General features: G+C 49.2%; 1 protein-coding gene across 1 annotated transcript in view; it reads right to left on the bottom strand.

Annotated features, from left to right (window-relative positions):
- sugct (succinyl-CoA:glutarate-CoA transferase) overlaps positions 1-27,300 on the bottom strand; it is a 996,627-nt gene that overhangs the window by 681,517 nt on the left and 287,810 nt on the right. The window contains exon 8 of the mRNA XM_085993900.1: positions 26,503-26,646. Coding sequence (XP_085850026.1) covers positions 26,503-26,646 — 144 coding nt within the window. The remainder of the gene's footprint in view (positions 1-26,502; positions 26,647-27,300) is intronic.

Genomic DNA, 27,300 nt, shown 5'->3' on the forward strand with positions numbered 1-27,300 from the left:
TCCTCTGGTCTGATAGGGAGCTGGTGGTACGCTGACTTGAGGTCGATGGTGGAGAACACCCGGTATTGGGCGATTTGGTTCACCATTTCTGATATGCGGGGTAGCGGGTAGGCGTCTAGTAGGGTGTACCTGTTGATCGTTTGACGATAGTCGATCACCATCCGTTTCTTCTCGCTACCCCTTACCACTACCACTTGGCGCGCCACGGGCTGTTGCTGCGTTCAATAATGCGCTCTTTCAGGAGCCTGTCTACCTCGGTCGCGATAAACCGCCTGTCCTCCCAGCTGTACCTCCTGCTTTTGGTCGCTATTGGCCGGCAGTTAGGGGTAAGGTTCGCGAATAGCGAAGGCGGCTTTACCTTCAGGGTAGCCAGACCGCACACTGTGAGGGGCGGCTGGGACCCACCGTACTTGAGCGTGATGCTTTGGTGGTTGCACTGGAAATCCAGGCCCAAGATCACGCTCGCACATAGGTTCTTCATGATTAATACTTTAAAATTATCATATACAGTTCCGTTAACGCACAATTGTACCGTGCAGTAACCCAGAATGGTCGGTGTCTGGGTTTTATCAGCCATAGAGATGGTACCCTGAGTAGGGACCACCTTTAGGGAGAGTTGTTGTGCCAGTTCTGGGTGGATAAAGCTCTCCGTGCTTCCACTGTCAATTAAGCATTTAACCCGGCACCCGTTTACCTCGATGTCCACCATTGATCTGGATAGCGGGTGCGGCCTGGTCTGGTCCACTGTGACCGATGCCACTGTAGGGCGCTGATCGATACAAGATGGCGTCCACGCTGTCTGCTCACAAGATGGCGGACCCCACGAGGTCGGGCAAGATGGCGTCCAAGATGGCCGCTCCCACGGCGCACACGCGGCGGTGGCGGGTTTTCCGGCGGTTGGTTTTCCGGTGGGATTCCCTCTGCACACCTTCCCGAAGTGCCCCTTCTTACCGCACTTAAAGCAGGTGGTGCCTTTCGCCGGGCACAGGTTTCTGGTGTGCTTTGGCTGCCCGCAGAAGTAGCAGTTGGGTCCCTGACGCGTCGCGGCTGTCGTAGGGCTTCTGGGGGGAGAGCGGGGCCCAGCCGGTGTCGGGCTGTCGGGCGGGGAAGATGCCTTCCAAGATGGCGGCGCCCTCGGTGCACACGTGGCGGCGTGGACGGCGCGGGCTGAAGAGTAGGCGTCCGAGTTTCTCTGGGCCACATCCAGGGATCGCGCGGTGTCCGCAGCCTGTTTCAGGTCCAACCCCGTTTTTTCCAGCAGTCTTTGCCGGATGTAAGTGGAGCTGAGGCCTGTGACGAAGGCATCGCGAACAAGCTCGTCAGTGTACACTGCGGCTTTTACATCTCGGCACTTGCAGTCTTTGCCAAGCATTTTCAGGGTGCTTAGGAACTCCTCCACCGATTCCCCAGGTCGCTGTGCGCGGGTAGCGAGCAGGTGCCTAGCATACACCTCATTCGTAGGCTGCTGGTAATGCGCCTTTAAGATGTCGCAGGCGGCCAGGTACGTCTCGGCGTCTTGGATGAGGGGGTAAACCCGGTGGCTTACCCAATTCCGCAGAATTCCGAGTCTCATCCTCGCAGCGTCCGTAGCGTCTTTGACGGCTGCGGAATTGTCCAGGAAGAATTCCATACACTCAAACCAGTGTCCGAAGCGTGCTGATGCGTCCGGAGCATGTTGATCCAAATCCAAACGTTCGGGTTTCAGGAGTTGATCCATAGTGTTGAAAAATAAGTTAATAAAATTGATGTGCCTCAATAATTCCGAGACTCGAAGTTAGCAGAACAAAAGCAAGGCTTTTATTAACTTAGAAAGTAACACGTAAGAGAGAGTGATGTCTTCCTTCTGGAGACTGAGGCCAGGCTGAAGCTAGCTTACAAACGGGGCCAGGTATGGGCGGAGCCCTACACACAGCACATTCCAGCACATTCCAGTATACAATACAGCACATTCCAGTACACAATACAATGAGGTCTGGGGGAAGGGAAATGACACTGAAACCGATCTCAGTCACAGGCAGTGGTGAATGGAATATTTCATCACAAGCAGCTAGGGGTCAAATAAAAAAAACAGAACCTCAAGGGTAATAATCTCTGGATTATTACCTGAGCCACGAGCGAATTTGGCTAGGATGAGTGTTAAATGCGTGTCTCAAAGACTGGTGTGGGAGAAATGGGTTTTGCTTCCTGGGACACTGGCACCAGTACTGGGGCAGGAGGGAGCTGTTCCGTTGGGACGGGCTTCACTTGGCCAGTGCTGGGACTAGAGTCCTGGTGGATCATATAACTAGGGCTGTAGAGAGGGCTTTAAACTAACTAGTGGGGGGGAGGTTCCTAGAGAGCAAATAATAAAAATGACAACAGAGAAGGTCATAGACTTAGGTAGCAGTGGGGAAATTAAAAACCAGAGCGTGTCAGGAAGGGGCAGAAGGTATGGAGTAAAGGGTAAAGTAATAAAAAGGGCAAAAGCAGGAACTAAGTGTCACAAAACATATTTGAAAGTTCTCTATCTGAATGCACGTAGTATTCGTAACAAAATAGACGAGTTAATGGCACAAATAACTACATATGGGTATGATCTTGTGGCCATTACAGAAACATGGCTGCAGGGTGACAATGCCTGGGAATTAAACATACCAGGTTATTTAACGATCAGGAAGGACAGGCAGGAAGGAAGGGGAGGTGGGGTGGCTATGTTAATAAAGGAAGGAATCACTGTAATACAGAGAAATGATATTGGGTCAAAAGATCAGGATAATGAAACAGTTTGGGTGGAGGTAAGGAATAATAAGGGGGAAAAAACACTAGTGGGCGTACTCTATAGGCCTCCGAACAGTTGCAACTCGGTTGGACGGAGTATCAATCAGGAAATAGTTGAGGCTTGTAATAAGGGAACATCTATAATTATGGGGGATTTTAACTATCATATTAATTGGACAAATCAAATTGGGCAGGGCTGCCTTGAGGATGAGTTCATTGAGTGTATTAGGGATGGGTTTCTTGAGCAGTATGTAACTGAACCGATCAGGGGGCAAGCAACCTTAGATCTGGTCCTGTGTAACGAGACAGGATTAATTAAAAATGTCCTAGTAAAGGATCCCCTTGGAATGAGTGACCATAACATGGTTGAATTCCATGTTCAATTAGAGGGTGAGAAGGTTGGATCTCAAACAAGCATGCTAAGCTTGAATAAAGGAGACTATGAAGGTATGAGAGCGGAATTGAGGAGAGTGGATTGGGAAAATAGATTAAAGGGTAAGACGATACATGATCAGTGGTGTACATTTAAGGAGTTATTTTACAACTTCCAAAAAAAATATTCCACTGAGAAAAGGGTGTAAAAGAAAAGACAGCCATCCGTGGCTAAGTAAAGAAATTAAGGATAGTATTCGACTAAAAACAAGGGCATATAAGGTAGCCAAATCTAGTGGGAGGATAGAGGATTGGGAAAACTTTAAAAGACAGCAAAAAATAACAAAAAGATTGATTAAGCAAGGGAAGATAGATTATGAAAGTAAATTAGCAAAAAATATAAAAACAGATAGTAAGAGTTTTTATAGTTATATAAAAAGAAAAAGGGTGGCTAAAGTAAATGTTGGTCCCTTAGAGGATGAGACCGGGAAATTAATGGTGGGAAATATGGAGATGGCAAAAACACTGAATGAATATTTTGTATCAGTCTTTACAGTAGAGGACACTAAGAATATCCCAACACTGGACAAACAGGGGGCTATAGGGGGGGAGGAGCTAAACACGATCAAAATCACTAAGAAAGTGGTACTCGGTAAAATAATGGGACTCAAGGCGGATAAATCGCCTGGACCTGATGGCTTACATCCTAGGGTCTTGAGGGAAGTGGCGGTAGGGATTGTGGATGCATTGATAATAATTTTCCAAAACTCCGTGGACTCAGCAAAGGTCCCGGCAGACTGGAAAACTGCTAATGTAACACCCTTATTTAAAAAGGGCAGTAGACAGAAGGCTGGAAACTATAGACCAGTTAGCCGAACATCTGTGGTAGGTAAAATTTTGGAGTCCATTATTAAGGAGACAGTAACAGGACATTTGGATAATCATAATTTAATAGGACAAAGTCAGCATGGTTTTATGAAGGGGAAGTCATGTTTGACAAATTTGCTGGAGTTCTTTGAGGAAGTAACATATAGGGTGGATAAAGGGGAACCAGTGGACGTAGTGTATTTAGACTTCCAAAAGGCATTTGACAAGGTGCCACACAAAAGATTATTGCTTAAGATAAAAAATCACGGGATTGGGGGTAATATTCTGGCATGGATAGAGGATTGGCTATCTAACAGAAGGCAGAGAGTTGGGATAAATGGTTCATTCTCAGACTGGCAATCAGTAACTAGTGGTGTTCCGCAGGGGTCAGTGCTGGGTCCCCAACTCTTTACAATCTATATTAACGATTTGGAGGAGGGGACCGAGTGTAACATATCAAAGTTTGCAGATGATACTAAGATGGGAGGGAAAGTAGTGAGTGAGGAGGACATAAAAAACCTGCAAGGGGACATAGACAGGCTAAGTAAGTGGGCAGAGATTTGGCAGATGGAATACAATACTGGAAAGTGTGAGGTTATGCACTTTGGCAGGAAAAATCGTAGAGCAAGTTATTATCTTAATGGCAAGAAACTGGAAAGTACTGAAGTACAAAGGGATCTGGGGGTCCTGGTGCACGAAACTCAAAAGGTTAGTATGCAGGTGCAGCAAGTGAATAAGAAGGCCAATGGAATGTTGGCTTTCATTGCTAGGGGGATAGAATATAAAAATAGGGAGGTATTGCTTCAGTTGTGCAAGGTATTGGTGAGACCGCACCTGGAATACTGCATACAGTTTTGGTGTCCATACTTAAGAAAAGACATACTTGCTCTCGAGTCAGTACAAAGAAGGTTCACTCGGTTAATCCCGGGGATGAGGGGATGGACATATGAGGAGAGGTTGAGTAGATTGGGACTCTACTCATTGGAGTTCAGAAGAATGAGAGGCGATCTTATTGAAACATATAAGATTGTGAAGGGGTTGGATCGGGTGGATGCGGGGAGGATGTTCCCGATGATGGGTGAAACTAGAACTAGGGGGCATAGTCTTAGAATAAGGGGCTGCTCTTTCAAAACTGAGATGAGGAGGAACTACTTCACTCAGAGGGTGGTAGGTCCATGGAATATGCTGCCCCAAAAAGCTGTAGAAGCTACATCATTACATAAATTTAAAACAGAAATAGACAGTTTCCTAGAAGTAAAGGGAATTAAGGGTTACGGGGAGCGGGCAGGAATTTGGACATGGGTCTAGGTTTGGTTCGGACATGGCCCTGTGGGTAGCGGAGCGGGCCAGGGCCATGTAGCCTGATCCTGCTCCTATTTCGTGTGTCTAATTCTGTTAGATTCAGGAGATGGTTCTGTGATAGTAGATTGGCGGTTAGGATCAGATCAGCCATGATCTTATTGAATGGCGGAGCAGGCTCGAGGGGCCGATTGGCCTACGCCTGCTCCTATTTCTTATATTCTTATGAACTAAATCCAGCAGTCTCTCTCTCTCTCTTCCCCACCGTCTCTCTCTTCCCCCCCCAGTCTCTCTCTCTCTCTCTCCCCCAGTCTCTCTCTCTCTCTCTCTCTTCCCCCAGTCTCTCTCTCGCTCACTTCCCCGTCTCTCTCTCTCTCTTCCCCCCAGTCTCTCTCTCTCTCTCTCCCCCAGTCTCTCTCTCTCTCTCTCTTCCCCCAGTCTCTCTCTCTCTCACTTCCCCGTCTCTCTCTCTCTCTTCCCCCAGTCTCTCTCTCTCTCTTCCCCCCAGTCTCTCTCTCTCACCCCCCAGTCTCTCTCTCTCCCCCCCAGTCTCTCCCTCTCTCTCTCCCCCAGTCTCTCTCTCTCTCACCCCAGTCTCTCTCTCTCCCCCCCAGTCTCTCTCTCTCTCTCCCCCCCAGTCTCTCTCTCTCCCCCCCAGTCTCTCTCTCTCTCTCTTCCCCCCAGTCTCTCTCTTCCCCCCAGTCTCTCTCTCCCCCCCCAGTCTCTCTCTCCCCCCTGGTCACTCTCTCTCTCCCCCCCAGTCTCTCTCTCTCTTCCCCCCAGTCGCTCTCTCCCCCCCCAGTCGCTCTCTCCCCCCCAGTCGCTCTCTCCCCCCCAGTCGCTCTCTTCTCCCCCAGTCTCTCTCTCGATCCCCGGGCCTCTCTCCCCCCCCACAGTCTCTCTCTCTCTCTTTCCCTCTCTCTCTCTCTCCTTCCCACACAGACAGACAGACAGACAAACTCATTTATATATATATAAAAATTATTTCTACTTTTTTCATAACAACATGCCCTCAAAAAACCCTCGGCACCGCTAGGCACTCCAGCTAGTTAAATATATTCAAGAAGGAGTTAGATATATTTCTTAAGGCTAAAGGGATCAAGGGATATGGGGAGAAAGGAAGGACAGGGTACTGAATTTGGATAATCAGCCATGATCTCATTAAATGGCGGAACAGGCTCGAGGGGCCGAATGGCCTACTTCTGCTCCTATCTTCTATGTTTCTATGTTTAATCCCACCTTCTCCAATCTCTCCACATAACTGAAGTCCCTTATCCCTGTTATCAATGTGGTATACCTCCTCTGTAACTTCTCCAAGGCCTTGACATCCTTCCTAAAGTGTGCTGCCCAGAATTGTACACAATACTCCAGCTGAGGCCTAACCAGTGATTTGTAAAGGTTTAGCATGACTTCCTTGTTTTTATATTCAATGCCCTATTTACAAGGCCAAGTATCCCATATGCTTTCTTAAATGCCTTGTCAACGTGCCCTGCCACCTTCAAAGATTTGTGAATATGCACCCCCATACTAGCTACGTGAAAACATTTGTCCTCATCTCCTCTCTGGTTCTTTTGCCAATTATCTTAAATCTGTGTCCTCTGGTTATTGGCTCGCCCGTCAATGGAAACCGTTTCTCCTTATTTAAAAGCCCTCATGATTTTGAGCACCGCTCTTAAATCTCCCTTTAACCTTCTCTGCTCTAAGGAGAACAATCCCAGTTTTTCTAGTCTCTCCAAATAACTGAAGTCCCTCATCCCTGGTATCATTTTGGTAATTCTCATCTGCACCATCTCCAAGGCCTTGACATCCTTCTTGAAGTGTGGTGCCCAGAATTGGATACAATTCTCCAACTGAGACCTAACCAATAACTTATAAAGATTTGGCATAATTTCCTTGCTTGAAAGCCTCTTTTTAGCATAACTTCTGAATGCCTGTCCTTCAATATAGTTTACCCCTTGATAAACATGGTTGCTACTAGGATTCTGATGAGAACGCATTTTCTACTTCACAGGATCTACCTTCTTATAGATCTTCTCATGTGTAAATATATCTTTATGTCACTACAACTAATGCCTGACATAAGGACAGTAGCTCACTACAAGTACATTACAGTAATTTAACCTGATCTGGTCACTTCAAGCACTTTATGACTAGCAATGCCAGCAGCTACCCCAACCTTTGCAATGGTTTCTCATTCTAGTTGGCAGCCTTCCTTAATGGAAAAATAATGTTATATACAAGAACGGACTGAGAGCATGAACCAGATACAATATGGATGTAATAGGTCATGCCTACATTGTGAAATGAGATAACTAGTTTTAGTACTAGACTATTTACTATTAACATCTGCATCGGCGCAACTTAAATGCAAAAGTAAATGAGCACAATACATTAAAGGAGGTATATAAAAGACTTGCATTTATATAGCGCCTTTCACAACCACAGGATAACCCAAAGCATTTTACAGCCAATTAAGTACTTTTTGAAATGTAGGGGGCAATTTTCCCACTGGAGGTAAGATGGAGGTGGGTTTCAGTTTGGGTGGGTTTGAAACCCGCCTCCACTGATGGGAAAATTGCAAATTTTTGAAACCTATGATTGGCCACTTGATTTCAGAGGTGTGGGATGCCCTTGCTCAATTAGTGTTTTGGGACTGAAACTCGCCTCTGTTGACAGCACTTTTCCAGTCTGATTTTATGGCTTCTTGCTCCCTTGGCTCATTCCACAGCATTTCTGCATCTCCTTGCACCACCTCCAACATCTTTTGAGAAACCACTATGTCCAATTCCAAGGCAAGGGCCTAGCCGAGGCTCTCGGATGAGGCGCTGCAAATGTTGTTGGAGGGGGTGACAGTTAGCATGGAGGTGCTCTTCCACTCATCTCAGAGGAAGAGGCCTGCCAAAGAAACCAAGGCTGTGTGGGTACAGCTGGCAAGGGATATAACCTCCAGATCTGTGTGCAGATTGGGAGACTGTTTCTGTGTATTGAGGAACTGCCATCCCTGTTGGAAAGCATTAAAATGATTTGAAGCCAAAATGTTGGCGTTATGCCATCTGTTCTTTCGCCTTAGGCAGCTCCACATTGCGGGCACCGCCACACTTGCGTTGTCAGATTGGTGGCCTGAGTGAAAGGAGGCCAGAGAGTCATGTCCATTGTCAATGATGTCCTAGGATGGAGCAAAGGACATGTGCCAACTTGGGCAACCTATGCAAATCTGGCCATGATAAGCTCATCCCTTGCATCCTGAGCAGCCATGTGTTCGCGTGCTGCTGCTGCCGTTGGTCGATACACCGGCGCTCTGACCTCCTCGTCCTCCTCCAGATCCTCCTCATCCTCACCAGAGGTCCATGCAGAAAGAAAATGAATGGTTCCCATGCTGCTTTTAGATGCCTCCTTTGGGGAAGCGCTCATTGCAAGTGGGGAGGGGGTGTTCCAAGGAGATCCCACAGTTGATGGAGTCAAGCTGCAGCACCTCCGATTCGGAAGGCCTTCTAAAAGTGCTCAGAGACCTTTTAAAGCCAAGGTCTGGCACCTGCAAGTAATCCTTGCTGCAATAAACGATGTCTTGTTAGACCTGCAGCAGTGAGGAGGCCACCCACGAGTCAACCCGCCAGGATTACCTGGCGTGATTTAGGAGGTGCGTGGATCACGCAGAAAAGCTGGAAAAATCACGAGGGCCTCTCAAAATAGGCTTAGAGGGGCCCTTAACGAGCATTTAAGGATCTTTAATAGTGCAATGGTCAGCTGGAGGCGGGAGTGTTTCCCGACCTCCAAAACCGGCACCGGCAAAATCCCGCGGAGGCGGGTTCCGAACCCGACCTCTTTGAATCTGATTTTCCCGCCTTTCCCGCCTCCAAACCCGCCTCCTCCCACGTCAGAAAATCACCCCCGTAGTCAATGTAGACACTAATCTATTTTAGTGATGTTGGTTGAGAGAGAAATATTGGCCAGGAATCTGGGAGAACTCCCAGGTGGTCGAGAGGTGCCATGGGATAATTTACATCCACCTGAGAGGGCCAACGGAGCCTTAGTTTAATGTCTCATCCGAAACAAGGCACCTCCAACAGTGCAGCACTCCCTCAGTACTGCAGTGAAGTGTCAGCCTAGATTATGTGCTGAAGAATGGCTTGAATCCACGACCTACTGACTATGTTGGTCTAAAACTATTTTATTTAATTAGTATAAACTCATGTGTTTTGAACAACCTACACATCATTTGAAATGGGTAAACAATTGGTGTCACTTATATTAAATTATTTCCCATTTAACCAACCCTCCCTTTTATCATCTACTAGCTGGAGTGCCCGGCGGTGCCGAGGCTTTTTCGAGGGCATGTTGTTGTTGGAAGAGAGAGAGAGAGAGAGCGCGACTGGGGGGAAGAGAGAGCGCGACTGGGGGGAAGGGGGAAAGGGGGGAAGGGAGGGGGGAAAGGGGGGGAAAGGGAGGGAAGGGAGGGGGGAAAGGGGGGGAAAGGGAGGGGGGGAGGGGGGGAAAGGGAGGGGGAGGGGGGAAAGGGAGGGGGGAGGGGGGAAAGGGAGGGGGGTGAGGGGTGAAAGGGAGGGGGGAAAGGGGGGGAGGGGGAGGGGGGAAATGGCGGGGGGAGGGGGGAAGGGAGGGGGGAGAGGGGGGAAAGGGAGGGGGAGGGGGGAAAGGGAGGGGGGAAGGGAGGGGGAGAAGGGGAGGAAAGGGAGGGGGGAGAAAGGGTGGGGGGGAGAAGGGGGGGAAAGGGAGGGGGAGAAGGGGGGGAAGGGAGGGGGAGAAGGGGGGGAAAGGGGGGGGAGAAGGGGGGAAAGGGGAGGGGAGGGGGGAAAGGGGAGGGGAGGGGGGAAAGGGGAGGGGGAGGGGGGAAAGGGGAGGGGGGAAAGGGGAGGAAGGAGGAAGGGGAGGAGAGGGGGGAGAGAGGGGGGCAGGGAAGAGGGGGGCAGGGAGAGAGGGGGGGAGGGAGAGGGAGGGGAGAGAGAGGGAGGGAGGGGGAGGGAGAGAGGGAGGGAGGGGGAAGGAGAGAGGGAAGGAGGAAGAAACCGGGCAGCCCAGACTAAAGATGGCGCTGTTCGGGCCCACATTGAAGTTCCGCCATGATCAAAGATGGCGTCACGAGGAAATTGTTGTGCCGCCAGGATCAAATATGGCGCTGTGGTGTCGCTGCATTGAACTGCTGCCAGGATGAAAGATGGCCGAGCCCAGTTGCCGGGGTAACCCTCCTCCCCTCCCGATCTCCAGAGCCGGTTGCCGGGTTAACCCTTGCGAGGGGGGGGGGACACCGAGGAGAGGGGATAGGGGGCGGGGGCAGAAAGAAAAAAAAGCTGTCTGCCAGCCTTCAGGGCGGGTGCGGCCAGCCTTGAAGGTGCGTGAAGAAGCCGGCGGCCATTTTCTCATGTCGGCTGGAAGCACGGAAAAAAAAAATTTCTTAATAAGAACTGCAAAATTTCTTTACTTTTAAAAAAAGTAGCTGCAAAGTACAAAATCGGAAATCTTCTAACTTTACATGTTCTTTCCTTAAAAACTTTTGGCTTTTGTATATCTTCTAAATTTATATCTTCTTTCGTGAAAAACTTTCGGTTTTTGTATATCTTCTAACTTTATATCTTCTTCCCTTAAAAAACTTTCGCCTTTTGAAAACCGAAAGTTTTTTAAGGAAAGAAGATATAAAGTTAGAAGATATAAAAACTGAATTATTTATTCTCCATCTCTTCACTTACGTTGCAATAGTTGCTGCAGTCACTCCAGTGCTCGCGAAGACTAAAGTAACTTTTATTTATTCTGTCTTATTAAGCATCAGGCCCCGCCCACTCGCGCCATAGGATTGGTCAACCATTACGTGATGGGGGAGACCGAAGGGGGGGGGTGAGGGTTGGGAGGAGCTTGCCACAAAACAATTGCCTAGGGTCCAGCATGGCTGGCAACAGACGCCCAGGCTTAGAGGCCTACCTGCAAAAACGGGGAAAGGTAGGAAAATTAATGAGATTAGATAAAAGATTTAGAAAGTAATTAACTTTTTTTTAAAACAATTTCTGAAAGTAATTAACTTTTTTAAAAAATAATTTCTGTTTTAAAAGGAACTTTTTTTTTAAAGACGCAGAAAGCGGGAAAAAGAAATGAAAAGTTTGGAATCAAGATGGCGGCGACTCACCTAGGTTCAGAACGATAAGGCCCGCCCACACAGGCACCGATTGGTGGACCGTCAGGTCACCGAAGCGTAGGATTGGTCAATCGTCCTGTCACTCGACCGTAGGAGGGCCCAGCCGCACGCGCCAGGAACCCGCCGTACGATTGGTCGACCTCGACGTCACTCGATGCTAATGAGCGGATAATGAGCGGAATGTTGAACGTTTTTTGGATACCGCGGGCGCAATTTTTGTCCGGCCGAAACGTAAATACGCTTAGGACGGTACTGGAATCGTCAGCTTTCTTTCGACGTAACACACGTGTAGGTACGCTCGATGTAACACATGTGTAGGTACGCTCTATAACTTTCGAGTTAATTCAATACAGACAGACAGACGGAATGACAGACAGACAGAAGAACCGCTTTATATATATAAGATACAACAGATCACTACATTTAAAAAAAACACACACTTGGGGAAAAGAGATGACGAAACATTTTTCCTGGTGGAGATGTTTTAAGAGTTGCTTCTTCTCCAGATCCTTGGAGATGTGGATCGCAAATTACAATGATTTCCCCTCGCCCAGCTCAACTGATGACCTTCAAAGTCTGCAGGCTGGCCGACAGCCACCAACACAGCTTTCATCAATAGCCATTGTTAGTTAAAGCATAAAGAGAGCAATGGCAGAAAGTTTTAAAAAGCAGAACATCTGTATCGAAATAAAATAAGAATACTAATTCAGATTAGCAAAGATACAAATTCAGGATGCAGTCTCTCACTGCTGCCCCAGCTAAATAAAGCTACCTCCACACAGACAAACGTTTCAACGTGGTGTAGGATTCGCAAAATTGGATTTCATATTAATAAGGGTTAAATGGCAGAAGAGGCCGTGATTTTAAAGACTGTTTTTAAAAGAAGCCCAGAAAAAGGGGCATACAAAATGGCCACCATACCATGTGACCAACTTATTGGGACACTTTAAAATGGTTCCTGCGCAACCTCAGACAGATTTGTGGATTCAATCCACAGTAAGTTCTGGAAGCCGTTCCTGAGAGAACGAAACCAGAAGCACAGGTATGCATATGGATTAGATGCAGATCCACTCAAGATCGGCCTGGAGACAGAGGCCATCAAGATGCTGCCCCAGACAAAAGGGGACAATTTCATATTCATGAGAACAGCACCCAGGACTAGATAACGAGATCAGCAGGACATTCAAAATAATGAAAGCCATTTCCAACCAGAGATGGGCCTGTTACCAGCCGCTTAAAATGATTTAAAATATAATAACTGCCCCGCTGTGCTCAAAGCCCGCCAAAGTTAAAACAAAGACTAACCTGATTTTGGGCGGGAAGTGAGGCCTCGGGAAGAAAGGTATAACTGAAGAGACCTTTCAGCAGTGGGAGCACGGAGCGCAGCACCCCGGACACGCAGCTTGAGGAGGAAGAAACAGCTTGGAAGAAGACGCTGGAGGAAGCTTGAATCAACAAGCTCGGACAGTCACAAAGAGAGCCGAGAAAAAGGACAGGTTAAAATCGGACAGTCGTTGCAGCCCCAGCAGCCTGTCCAGCTTTTGAGCTGGGCAAAGAGGAGCTGGCTTGGGGAAAGATCAGCGGACTCTGCTCCACCGTTGGAGAAATCAGAAGGACAATTCTGACTGTATAAAGAGTCATTTCAGAACCAGCGTCCCGCCCCGGGGAAGACCATCGGGAGATCATCGACCATCCCCGGGCCGTAGCTGAAGGTAGAAGGGGCCACACCAGCCCAAGGCTCCCCTGACCAGGGTCGAGCCGACGATCCTCGACCTCGCCGACATCCAGGCCTGCCGGTGTCCAGCCGCCCCCGACCCCCACCTCAGGAGAGAGGTGTGGCGCAGTTCGCAGGGGCTCCACGATCCACGTGGAGACGAAACGCTTGAAAGGACCAAACACAGACTCGTTTTCAAAACCTTGCACTTCCGAGTGGGATTGGTGAGCATGTTTCTGGCCCTTCACAATCAAATCTAGATAGGTTTAATAAGGGGGTGGATTTAAGGGTACAATTAACATGAGTTGTTGGCCCTCGATGTTCCGTGTGTTTCCTTATTTCATGATGATCTTTGTAGAGTATAAGATGCCTGTATTTGCCTTAGTTAGTATAATGTCGTTATGATTTGTTTGTGTGTTTTTCCCTCCCATGTATTCCCTTATCTGCTTGCATTTGATTTGATATTTTGCCTTATGCAATAAAATTTCATTTTGTTTCATCAAACTTGGTCTACACGAGTTTTCTCTACATTGGACTTAGGCGCAGGAACTACAGAGTACAGAATCTAAGGGGCGAGTGGGTCGAACCACTCAAGGTTTACTGTGCAAGAGAGAGAGGCCTCTAGCGAGAGAAACCTCAGGGAAACCTCTCGAGGAAAACCCCTTACAGAAAATGGCGACCGCGGCAGGACTCTGGCGGCAGGATTGCAATGTAGTAGATCCAAGTTTGAATGTTCGAAATGCAATGGATGAGAGGATAGCGAATTATGTCTTTGGCAAGGTAAATCTCACTAAACAGTGGATTTCCGATCTCTTGCTGGATGGGCGTCCGGTGGACGCAGCCATCAGGTGGACAGAGAGCAAAAAGCATAAGAAGTCAGTGGAAAAGGCAGTGTGGCTGATGTGTTACAAGAAGCAGGTCCAGATCTTGGACCGGGTCGTTGCAGCACAGGCAGCCAAGATCACAACCCAGGCAGCAGAGATAGAGGAAAAGGCCATGGGTGGGGAAAAACTCATCACAGCGCTTCAGGCGCTGAATCAGGAACGCCAAGTGGTAGCTAGTCAGCATCAGGCTAGGATAGAGTACCTGGAGTACCAGGTTACTGAGGCAAAGATTAATGAAACGAGGATATGGGAGCAAAGCGCCTGCCTCGCACAACAGCTAAGAGCGCAGGAGGAGAGAGTAGTGGAGGTTAAGGCAGCTTACAAGCTGGCCCTCGAGCACGGGTTTGTTAGCACAGACCACGGCCCCTGCCAAAAGACCATAGAGGACCTAAGAACGGCCCTGGTTAAGGCAAGAGGCATGGTGTGTCTTGTCAGCCCAAAAGCCAGTCACATGGACTTTTTAAAGGAATCTAAACAGCCGATTCCAGCTGAGGTAATTGTGGTACCAGCCACCGAGCCCTCAGCACCGCCGAGCCATAGTGAGACTTGGTCAGAAAAGGAGGGGGTAGCGAAAGAGGAGGTAGCCGAGATGGAGCGTGTGGAAGAACCACTGGTAGCAAAGACGGGACCGGCACCGATGTGTCCCGCTCGGCACCAGAGGTTCGGTCCCAACGCTGCCGATGGCAGTGTCGGACCCCACCAGAACCAGCTCGTGGTGCCCTACGCTGGCCCGCAATTAAGGTCCATGGTGAGCCACCTCACACGACTCACAGTAAAGGGAGATCCCTCGATTCACTTCAGGGAGATAGAGGAAACAGCAGCCATTAACGACTGCGATGAACAGGAACAGGTCAAACTGTTGCTTTTCTCCCTGGATCCCACGATCCTTCAGTGCCTCTCAGAGGATGCCAAGAGGGGACGGAAAGGGTATACGGATCTCAAGGAGGAAGTTTTAGAAGTAATGGGAGTGGACAACGGTAGTCCGTTCGACCGTGTGGAAGGGACCCTGCAGCTATCTGGAGAACCCCCACGGGTTTTCGCAGAAAGACTGTGGCCAGTGTATCGACGCAGCTGTCCGGGTGTGCCTGAACGGGCTCAAATGAGCGACGAACAGCGGGTTCATTGGCTCCGTTGCGTGGTTACCAACAGCTTGCCAGAGATACGGGCCCTAGCCAGATCATGGTTTGATCCCCAAGGTCCCGGTGTCACGGAAGAAACGGTGCTCCGTCAGTTAAATGTGGCGTATAAGAACTGTAGAAGTCAGGAAACACCTCCCCAGAAAGGAAAGGTGCATGAGGCAAAACCCGCAGCCCCAAGCAAGAAGGAGTGGAGGCAGGAAGGGAATCGCCCTGTCCAAGCCAAGCTCAATTGTTACGGGTGTGGGAAGGATGGACATTGGCGCAAGGACTGTAGAAATCCGTGGAAGGATAGTAGAGGGAAATTTCCCGCAGTCCAAGCCCAAGCCCAGACCGCCGCCTCAGTACCAGCCCAAAACCAAGCCGTAGCTCCTGCCCCAGCACAAGGAGCTGGTGCGGTTATGAATCCCGCTGCGATTGAGTCAATCATACAGACAATGCGGTCTCTGATGACCTCGCAGGGGAAAATAGCTGTCACCACCAGCCTTGTCGCTCCCAAAACTCCGGTCGCTGTGCCCAAGTGACTAGAGTCGGCGCATCCCGTCTACTTGTGTGTGCTGCGATACGATATATGGAGGCGACCCCTCGTGGAGATGGAAGTGCAGGAGGTGAAGGGAACCTATCTGTTGGATACGGGAGCATCGTGCACCGTGATCCACACAGATAACCCCACCGCCTCGCCCCTGTCCACCGGGGTCCCATATCTTCTGTCGGGCTTCACGGGCGAAGAACAGTCTGGCGCACATTCCCTTCCCCTCTCCATTCGTTTAGGGCCACTCCGCACCACGTGGAAGTGTACCCTGATGAAGTGGGAGGTGGGAGGTGGAACGGGAGTCCTGGGGTCTGATTTCTTGGTAGCCCACGGGATCCACGTGGACCTAAGAAATCATTGTCTCTGGGGAGAGGGTACGAGTGTGAAGGAGGTAGAGAGTGTTAAGGAAACCCCTACGAAGGCGCGGGTTGGCCGGCGAGAAGTAAAATTCTTGGGTCTAACCCTATGCGCTGGCGAGAGAACCGTAGACCAGGAGGATGAGCTGGAATCGGTGCAAAGTCCGCCAGTCTACGCCACTCGCACAGTGGAGGTGCCCCGACGCAACAAGTGGTTTAGCATGAAGCGGTGCAAACTGTTTAAACCGGGTGCAAAAGCATCAACAACCAAAGCCAGGTCTGAGGATAAAGATCCTCAGCCTGAGGCGCGCGATGAGTCACAGACCACACAAGCTGGCGTTGTAGCCTGCTTGGAAGGAGAGGAGGTCCCGCCCACCTGGGGGGAGGTTTCTCCGATGGCCTGGGACTCGGACGAGGAAGGACCCGAACAACAAGGTCCCGCCCTCGACACGTTTCTGGAAGAGGTGGAGTCGGAGGACGGAGATCCCACCCTCGACTCGAGTGTGGGGAAGGTAGAAATTGGGGGCAGAGATTCTGCACCTGTAGGGACAGGTGAGGAGGAGCCGTCTGCCACAGACCCAATTCCCGAAGGGGCGGAGCCTGAGGGGAGGGAGCCGAAGCCCACAGTCGTGGAAGAGCCACGGGCTGTGAGAGCTGAAGTCCCACCCGAAGGTCCACTCGCCAAGGGAGCCTGCCCAAATCCCAAAGGGGCGGAGCCTGAGGGAAGGGAGCCGAAGCCTACAGTCGTGGAAAAGCCACGGGCTGTGAGAGCTGAGGTCCCACCCGAAGGTCCACTCGCTAAGGGAGCCACGCACAAAGTACCTTCTCGCAGGTCGACCCGAACGCCTCAGCCTGTAAAGTCTTGGCCCGAGTCACCCACTCCCAGTAGACGCCGACTTCAGAAGTCATTGAGAAAACACAGTCCCCGATTAACAGCAAAAGGCTGCGGGGAACCAGAGACACAGGTCACTGCAGCCCCGCCACAGGGAGCGGCGAGCTGCAGTCCAGAGCCACAGGTCACTGCAGCCCCGCCACAGGGAGCGGCGAGCTGCAGTTCGATCAGGGATTAGGCAAGCCGCCCGGGGACGGGCGGCGCTGTACATAAGTTTAGTTTAAGTTTAAGTTTAGGGTGTGTAAATAAATATTAAGATAATTAGAGTTTTAAGTAGTTTTAAATCTGCCCAGTGTGTGTGTGTTGTTTTGGATCGAGGTCAAAAGACCCGATCATGCCGTCACCTAAGCCAGAATCTCTCGGGAGCCTGGCTATATTTGTTTGGTTTGTTACAGAAGCCGGTAAAGATGAGAGGGATCCTCGTCACGTTCGCAGTGATTGGATGGAGCTGGGCCTATCGGGGCCGCACCAAGGACTCCACAGTTTATGGGTGCTCTGGAAATAGAGGCCCCATCGCGACTGACGGAACCGGCTCACGGGATGCTGAAGAGACTGCTGCCTACTTCCATGATGGGAGATGGCCAGGCTGGCTGGGGTCGAACTCTTCTGAATACTCCAGCCAGACGGGATTTGCATACAGAGAAACATCTCTGATGTGCCCCAGGGTGCGGATCATTGCACCCCGGATCAGCATCACCGTGGGCAAGAAGATTTGCTTGAACTGTATGGGACACGTACCCTTGGATCGATGGTGGTGGCTGCGTAAGTTGAGCAGCACCATGAAGAACTCCACTGTGGAGTGGGAAAGATTGGGTAATAACACCCATCGGACAATTACGGGGACACACGGGGGGCTGAGTGTCTGTTGGGACAAATGGTGGGAGCCAGATGAGGGGACCTACATCCGTATGTGGGGTTCAGAAAGCGCTTGCCCCACAGGCGTCTCCATCTTTTTCCAAAGACAGTGGCAGGATGCTGGGCAAGGAATGAGGTGGGACGTCAGCTCACGGGCGTGCGGAGCCCCATACTCACAGATCCCAGTGAACGCCACTGAGCTCATCACCCGACCACGCAAGCCCCTGCCCACAGTTCCAGTAGCTAAAGCCCTCAAGGAAGGGTGCCCCACCATGACAAAGGGACCCGGGAACGGATTGGTATTGGTACCCACAGATCAGGTGCTATACCAAGGGGTTCACTATGCGGTGGCTTCGGTGATTTTAAATCTCACCGAGGTACGATTGCCAGCGTGGTGCCCCAAGGAAACGGAGTAATTATACCAGGTCCTGTTAACAAACATGTTTAAACAGTTTTACGAATTCGACTTTGCCGATGTCGACAGAGCCAAATTGTACACCACACCACATGAGGTCTTGGACAGGATAGGGAGACAAAGAAGGGGTGCAGCAAATGATATTTTCACAGCTTTTAATACAGGTACTTCCGTCATCAACACACTGGATGACGTGGAGTTGCAAACCCAGATTAATGGTTTAAAAACACAGCTAAGAAAGATACTGACTGATGAGAATAAGGTAGTGGGTTCTGAGTTACATGAGGACCAGGCCATGACACTACACTTAAAAGAGATTATAGCTGAGCTGGAGAAACACGCCAGAACGGTAAATGCTCTCATCAGGGAGGATCGGAATGTGTCCGATCAGGCTGCGCAGAACGAAGCTTGTGTGCTATACGGGGCGTGGTTACTGGGCGAGGGCCGCAGTAATCTGGAGGATTTAAAGCAAGGCTAAGTCCCCTCCTGGATTAGCAACAAGCACCTCGCAGCCCTCCACCCTTTTGAGAATACACTGAGCCCGTGCCAGCTCAGACTAGCTTCAGAGGCCTACCCAGTCCCAGTGGACTGTGGATGGTTTAATCACACCATTATGGGTATAGTGGTAAGAATGCCGGTGATGGGAAAGACAGCCAAACCCGCCCCGGTATACAGGGTGGAGAACATTGGAGTCATTCAGGGGGGTGCGCACATTCGCTACACGGGGGTCCCACCTTACGTCATTCGATGGGAGCATGCAATGACGGGTACCGACCTCTCGGGGTGCCGGAGCCAGGGAGCACACATCATCCTGTGTCCCCAGCACTTGAATGCCTATTCAAAACCACAGTGCGGGTTCAGAACTGCTGGCGCGAAGCCTATAAATTGCACCATGGAGGCAATGGCACAAGGCCATGTGCCCCCGCAGGTGGTATATATAGGAGGTGGGACATACTGTGTCACCACTGCAGTGCCCCACTACCAGCATGGACAGCACGGTTGGTGTCCGGTTAGTGACAGCAGCTTCTGTTTCAAACCCAGGGCAGAAGTTCAAGTGGCCCAAGAGCGAATTGTCCCCATTCCTGAACCGTCCACTGTTCACCTCACTGTGAAAGAGAATTTTACCGATTTGCAGCGATTCGTTGCACATTTTGGATATATCACTCCCCCTCTCCCTGAACACCTCACCAAGATATTAAAAGCCATTGTTGTTTCACAGAACCACTTCTACACACTGGAGCAGAAGACGTTAGAGATAGGGGCAGACATATTGGATATAGTGACCCCACCGTGGTGGGACCTGTTCACTAATATAGAAGTCCCTTCCTGGATTAGGATAGCCTCCCACATTCTTGTAGTGTGCCAGGTTGTCATTGTAGTTTATTTGCTGTTTGTACACTGTAAAAAGGTCAAACATTCGCAAAAGTATGAGAATAGAGGAGAATGGAGGGAGCATTATGTGCGGGTAGAAGAAGAGACACCCGTTTAGATTTTTGCTGCTCTGTATAAAGTTAAAGTTTCCCTCCCTCCTCTGTATTATTTTTGATGTGTATTCATGTGTTTTTGGATTTTAGTATGTATTTCATTTTTATTATTGAAGTTTATTAGATGTGACTATTATTTGATAATGTGTATGTACTAGGTGATGTAGGGGTATAAGGACCCCCTCCACACCCGGAAGTAAGTTGTAAGATTTTTAACTCCAAGGTATTGCCATCTATAGATGCTTAATGTACACTAGATTTTTCTGAAATGGGAAATGCATGTGTCGTGGGGTCATTGATAGGTAAATACTGGGGATGGTTAGATTGTGGAAGGACAGAAAATTTTGCTCACCCAGAATTATGATACTCCAAGCAAGTTACAGTATCATCAGGGGGGAGTGTAGGATTCGCAAAATTGGATTTCATATTAATAAGGGTTAAATGGCAGAAGAGGCCGTGATTTTAAAGACTGTTTTTAAAAGAAGCCCAGAAAAAGGGGCATACAAAATGACCACCATACCATGTGACCAACTTATTGGGACACTTTAAAATGGTTCCTGCGCAACCTCAGACAGATTTGTGGATTCAATCCACAGTAAGTTCTGGAAGCCGTTCCTGAGAGAACGAAACCAGACCCACAGGCATGCATATGGATTAGATGCAGATCCACTCAAGATCGGCCTGGAGACAGAGGCCATCAAGATGCTGCCCCAGACAAAAGGGGACAATTTCATATTCATGAGAACAGCACCCAGGACTAGATAACGAGATCAGCAGGACATTCAAAATAATGAAAGCCATTTCCAACCAGAGATGGGCCTGTTACCAGCCGCTTAAAATGATTTTAAATATAATAACTGCCCCGCTGTGCTCAAAGCCCGCCAAAGTTAAAACAAAGACTAACCTGATTTTGGGCGGGAAGTGAGGCCTCGGGAAGAAAGGTATAACTGAAGAGACCTTTCAGCAGTGGGAGCACAGAGCGCAGCACCCCGGACACGCAGCTTGAGGAGGAAGAAACAGCTTGGAAGAAGACGCTGGAGGAAGCTTGAATCAACAAGCTCGGACAGTCACAAAGAGAGCCGAGAAAAAGGACAGGTTAAAATCGGACAGTCGTTGCAGCCCCAGCAGCCTGTCCAGCTTTTGAGCTGGGCAAAGAGGAGCTGGCTTGGGGAAAGATCAGCGGACTCTGCTCCACCGTTGGAGAAATCAGAAGGACAATTCTGACTGTATAAAGAGTCATTTCAGAACCAGCGTCCCGCCCCGGGGAAGACCATCGGGAGATCATCGACCATCCCCGGGCCGTAGCTGAAGGTAGAAGGGGCCACACCAGCCCAAGGCTCCCCTGACCAGGGTCGAGCCGACGATCCTCGACCTCGCCGACATCCAGGCCTGCCGGTGTCCAGCCGCCCCCGACCCCCACCTCAGGAGAGAGGTGTGGCGCAGTTCGCAGGGGCTCCACGATCCACGTGGAGACGAAACGCTTGAAAGGACCTAACACAGACTCGTTTTCAAAACCTTGCACTTCCTAGTGGGATTGGTGAGCATGTTTCTGCCCCTTCACAATCAGATCTAGATAGGTTTAATAAGGGGGTGGATTTAAGGGTACTGCAGTGTATGTACCTTTAAGAGAGAACTACTTTTACAGCTCCTGTATACTGTAGTACCGGCAGTGATCACACCTGTATATAAGCCTTGAGCATGCCTCTGTACCCCCAGTCTTGAGACTACCCTACTCCAGTAAATACCTGTTGATTGTTAAGTTACAGCATCCGTGTGGTTATTGAAAAACATCATACTCTCAGAATCACGGATCTAACAGTGGTGACGAGTGTCAATTCGAATCTACCTGCAACTCTGCATTTCCCTTCAAGGATTCGCTCCGGGAGGGCGGTGGAAGAAAGTCGAGGCCAGAAACACGGGCGTCGACCACGAGCAACTGCCCAGTCGTCCGGCAGAGAGTGAACATCGCAGGGGAGGCTGTGGAGAGCCGGGCTTGGTTCCCCAGCCACGACGATCAGCAACAGACTGACGACAGGTACCAGGTACAGCGCAGACCCTTCCCGGACAGCGGCGGCTGGAGCCGACCGACGGCAGAGAAAAAGCCAAGCAACGTCGACGGGGTAAGATAGAGGGTGAAGCACACAGGGCACAGCCGGGGGTTGAAAACCGAGCGGCGTCGAGGAAAAACAAAACGGAGAGAGGGTAAAGCAGCAGCCGGGTTCAGGACCGAGCGGCGGAAACGGGAAAGGCGCACAGAAAAAAAAAACCGCACAGAGCGCAGCCAGGGCTCAAGGGCTGAACAGTGTCCGCGGGGAGAAGAAGGGAGAGCGCGGGAGACGCCATTGAGCCGCGGAGAAGGAAGAGCGTGGGAGACGCCATTTTTAGAAGCCGCAGCGGAGAAGAAGGGCGAGCGCGGGAAGAAAGGAAAGCGCGGTAGACGCCATTTTGTGCCAGCGGAGAAGAAGGGAAAGCGCGGGAGACGCCATTTTTGACAGTTAAATCACACCCAGGGATGCCGAAGAGTGGCAGTATCTCTACGTTCGACAATGAAGTCGAAGGTTGGGCGACATATGTGGAACGTATTGAGGTGTACTGCAGGGCGAATGAAGTGCCAGATGCTAGGAAAGCACTGGTTTTGTTAAATTCCATGGGTGCAAAAACTTATGGGTTACTGCGAAACCTAATAACCCCAGAGAAGCCTGTGAATAAGAATTTCGAAAGCATAGTAGAAATCCTACAGGACCACTTAAACCCCACACCACTGCTGATAGCAGAACAATTTAAGTTCCATAAAAGGAACCAACACAAAGACGAAAACAATGCTGAGTACTTAACGGAACTGCGCAAGCTATCGAAACACTGCCAGTTTGGAGTGGGACTAGCAGATACGTTAAGGGACAAGTTTGTGTGTGGGCTACAAAGTGAAGGAACCCAGAAACGGCTTCTATCAGAAAAGGATCTTACGCTGGACAAGGCTTTCAGCATGGCAGTATCACACGAAGCAGCCGCAAGGGGCGCTGCAGAGATACAACGGAGACCGCAAGAATATGGCACCAATGAAATGTCCTATGGAACAGGGAAGTGTTATCGCTGCGGCAGAACAACACACGACCAGAAGGATTGTTGGTTCAAGGACCAAGTGTGCAGACAGTGTGGAAAAGCAGGACACATAGCAAGAGTCTGCAGGTCTGGGAAGAAAACCAACAGCAAGAAATCTCCACAGGAGAAGTACAAAAAGGTACACCAGGCGATGGACAGTGGTTCAGACGAACAGAAAAGTGACACAGACTCCGGAAGCAAGGAGCTGGGTTGTCTGAAACTACATAAGGTAACCAAAATGGAGGATCACCAGACTATCTGGGTTACACTCAAGATAGACGGAGTCCAAGTGAAAATGGAATTGGACACAGGATCAGCCCTAACAGTCATAAACCAAAGGGACTACAAGCGGCTATTTGCACATATACCCTTGAAAGCTACAGAGATTGTCTTGAAGACGTACACAGGGCAAAAAGTCTACCCCAAAGGAAAAGTAAGGTGACAGTGAACCCAGTCCTTCACATGGTACAATATCCGCTTCCACGAATTGAGGATATTTTCGCCTCGCTATCTGGAGGTAAACGCTTCACCAAAATTGATCTAGCCCAGGCGTACTTGCAAATGGAGGTAGAAGAAGCCTCGAAACAATACCTCATGATCAACACTCATAAAGGTCTCTATCAATACAACCGGCTGGTGTTCGGGGTAGCATCGGCTCCGGCTATTTGGCAAAGGGCGATGGATCGAGTCCTGCAAGGGATTCCAGGGACCCAGTGTTATTTGGACGACATCCTGGTCACGGGCGAAAATGACAGTGATCACCTCGCCAACTTGGAGAAGGTGCTCACCAGATTAAAGGAATATGGGCTACGAGCTAATCGCCACAAGTGCGAGTTTTTCCAGAAGCAGATCTCGTATTGTGGCCATGTCATCGATGAAGAGGGGTTACATAAGTCCCCTGAAAAGATTGAGGCAGTAGTCAAGGCTCCAGCACCGGAAAATGTGTCACAACTGAGGTCGTTCTTCGGGCTGGTAAACTACTACCATAAGTTCTTACCAAATTTGTCCACGGTATTACACCCACTGAACACCCTACTGCAAACAGGGGTACCATGGAAGTGGAATGACGAACGTAGACGAGCTTTCCAGAAGTGTAAAGAATTGATCACATCAAAAGAGGTGTTGGCCCATTTCAACCCAGCACTACCAATTCGTTTGGCATGTGATGCATCACGCTATGGTATTGGAGCGGTGCTCTCGCACAAATTCCCAGACAGGTTGCAGAGGCCAGTAGCCTTTGCGTCTCGGTCACTAACCTCAGCCGAGCGCAACTACGCCCAGATTGACAGGGAGGCCCTCAGCCTAGTATGGGGAGTAAAAAAATTCAACCACTATCTGCATGGGCAGAAGTTCACCTTGCTGACTGACCACCAACCACTTGTCTCCATCTTTAATCCTAAGAAGGGCGTTCCAGTGATGACTGCACAACGGTTACAAAGATGGTCCCTGTTTCTAGGGGCGAATCAATATGAAATAGAATATAAAGGTACGAAACAGCATGGAAACGCTGATGGGCTATCACGCCTGCCACTGCCTACTGTAGAGGAAGCACCAGCAGTGGACCCTATCGAGATATTTTATTCGTCAATAATTGAATGATTGCCAGTAACAAACGCGGATATAGAGAAGGAGACCCGCAATGATCCGACACTGTCTCGGGTATATGATTTGACGGTGAAGGGATGGCCAACACATGGTGACTCACTGTTGCCAGCATTCTCATCCAGAAGAGAACAGCTGTCAGTATGCCAGGGGACAGTGATGTGTGGATCCCGAGTGGTGATTCCACCCAAGTTAAGGGAGAGAGTGCTAAATGAGCTTCATGAAGGTCATCTGGGAGGGGTGAAAATGAAAAGCCTTGCTAGGGGTTATGTGTGGTGGCCGGGGATCGATCAACAAATCGAGGACCTAACCAAGAGCTGCTCAGGATGCCAGAAGGTCCAAAATGCACCACCACATGCCCCTCTACACCCATGGGAGTGGCCCTCCTCTCCATGGCAACGGGTGCACATTGATTTTGCTGGTCCATTCATGGACTCAATGTTCTTAATAGCAGTGGATGCTCACTCGAAATGGCCTGAGGTGATAAAAATGTCCTCAACCACTACAGAGAAAATGATTGCAGTCCTGCGGACCATATTTGCCAGGAACGGCTTGCCAGAGCAGATTTGCTCTGATAATGGACCATAGTTTGTGTCCGAAGAGTTTCGGAAATTGATGAGAAGGAATGGGGTCAGGCATTACACATCCGCCCCGTATCATCCAGCCACAAATGGATTGGCTGAGAGGTTCGTACAAACCTTTAAAAAGGCGATAAAGGCCATGTGCAACGATGAAATTCCACTACAGCATAAGGTGGACAATTTCCTGTTAACCTACAGAAATTCGACACATGCAGTCACCATCCAGACCCCGGCCATGATGTTCTTTAACCGAAGGTTGAGATCTCGTCTGGATTTGCTCAGACCAAATGTGCGAAGAAATGTTGAGGATAAACAATTCCAGCACATCAATGAGAAGCCGACAAGGAGCTTCAATGTAGGACAACCAGTCTTGGCCCGTGACTACCGAACAGAGAAATGGCAACCCGGAACGATATGCACAAGGCAGGGGCCATTAATGTACACAGTGGATGTCGGGGAGAACATTGTGAGACGCCACGTCGATCAGATCTTAGCGTCACAGGAACGAGTTAACCCCATGTCTCGAGTACCTGGGGATGAACCCGACATACCGGTAGCATCTACCTCAGAACCAGTAGCAGTGGAAACCGATGAACTAACCGACGAAAAGGGGCCAGAATCGCCTCCGCACCAAGAACAAGAACCTCAGGAAAGGCGCTATCCCGAAAGGATCAGGAAGCCGCCCCAAAGACTGAATCTATAAATGGACTATTGTTGTTTAATGTACATGTTAAAGTGTTAATTGTTATTTGAATATTATGGGTACTGCTAATCTAAAAGGGGAGGAATTGTAGTGTATGTACCTTTAAGAGAGAACTACTTTTACAGCTCCTGTATACTGTAGTACCGGCAGTGACCACACCTGTATATAAGCCTTGAGCATGCCTCTGTACCCCCAGTCTTGAGATTACCCTACTCCAGTAAATACCTGTTGATTGTTAAGTTACAGCATCCGTGTGGTTATTGAAAAACATCATACTCTCAGAATCACGGATCTAACAGGTACAATTAACATGAGTTGTTGTCCCTCGATGTTCAGTGTGTTTCCTTATTTCATGATGATCTTTGTAGAGTATAAGATGCCTGTATTTGCCTTAGTTAGTATAATGTCGTTATGATTTGTTTGTGTGTTTTTCCCTCCCATGTATTCCCTTATCTGCTTGCATTTGATTTGATATTTTTCCTTATGCAATAAAATTTCATTTTGTTTCATCAAACTTGGTCTACACGAGTTTTCTCTACATTGTAGTTCCTGCGCCTAAGTCCAGAGTACAGAATCTAAGGGGCGAGTGGGTCGAACCACTCAAGGTTTACTGTGCAAGAGAGAGAAGCCTCTAGAGAGAGAAACCCCAGGGAAACCTCTCGAGGAAAACCCCTTACATTGGGAGCTTCCTGATCACATCACAAGGTGCTAGCTGTAATCCGAACTGCATCAATAGTCCACATTCTATAATACAGCGCTTTTATCCAGAAAATATTTATTTTCTTCATAAGGAACAAAGCTGTTTTTCTTCATACCTGGGATGAAAGCAGATTGCAGTCAATATGTAGGCCTTTCCCAGTCTTCTCTTTCTGTAGCAGTCCTGCCATTATAGCTCCATGACTGTACAAACCTGTAGCTAGGTCAGTCATAGCTACTCCAGGCCTAACAGGGTCACCATCCTAATGAAAAAGATGTAAATAAAATATGAATCTATACAGATTTAAAACAAATACTTATGTTGTAGGAGTCTCTGCACTCCTAGCAAAGAATCTATAAACTCACTGGAAGTTAACAAACTGAGTTTAATGTATTAAAACTTTACAAAACAAGAAAATGCAGGAGAAGCTCTAAATAGGCCTTTTCTCTATCACTCCACATGAGGACTGGCTGGCCACGCCCTCTACCTCTGATGTCATGACGTCATCACGTTTCCCGCCGTTGGGGACGTCACATGACCCACGTGATGACATCATCGCGTCAGATCGCGATTTTGTCGATCGAGCTCTGTTTAACCAGAGCCAACATTGAAAGGTAATAAACATGATTAAAGGCAATTATACAAGTCCCTGTGAGAGTCTGTTAGTGGCTTTGCCACAATGTCAATAATGCTTAGGTAAACCCTAGTACCTCTTTGTACTCAGTAACCCTTTCTCTGATTACGTCAACACGTTCGTACGTGTGTGTGTGCGAGCGTGTGAACATGAGCATGTGCACGTCTTTCCATTTGTCCAAAATCTCAAGCAGGTTTCTGATTGGCTCACAGTAGTTCATATCTGATTGGTAGCAGTGGTATCCTTTTTGAGTAGCTCAGTACTGAACAGATAATATTGTAC

This window comes from Somniosus microcephalus, chromosome 7 (assembly GCF_052327205.1).
Source record: "Somniosus microcephalus isolate GS21.2 chromosome 7, FLI_Smic_1.0, whole genome shotgun sequence".
In the NCBI taxonomy this organism is placed as follows: domain Eukaryota; kingdom Metazoa; phylum Chordata; class Chondrichthyes; order Squaliformes; family Somniosidae; genus Somniosus; species Somniosus microcephalus.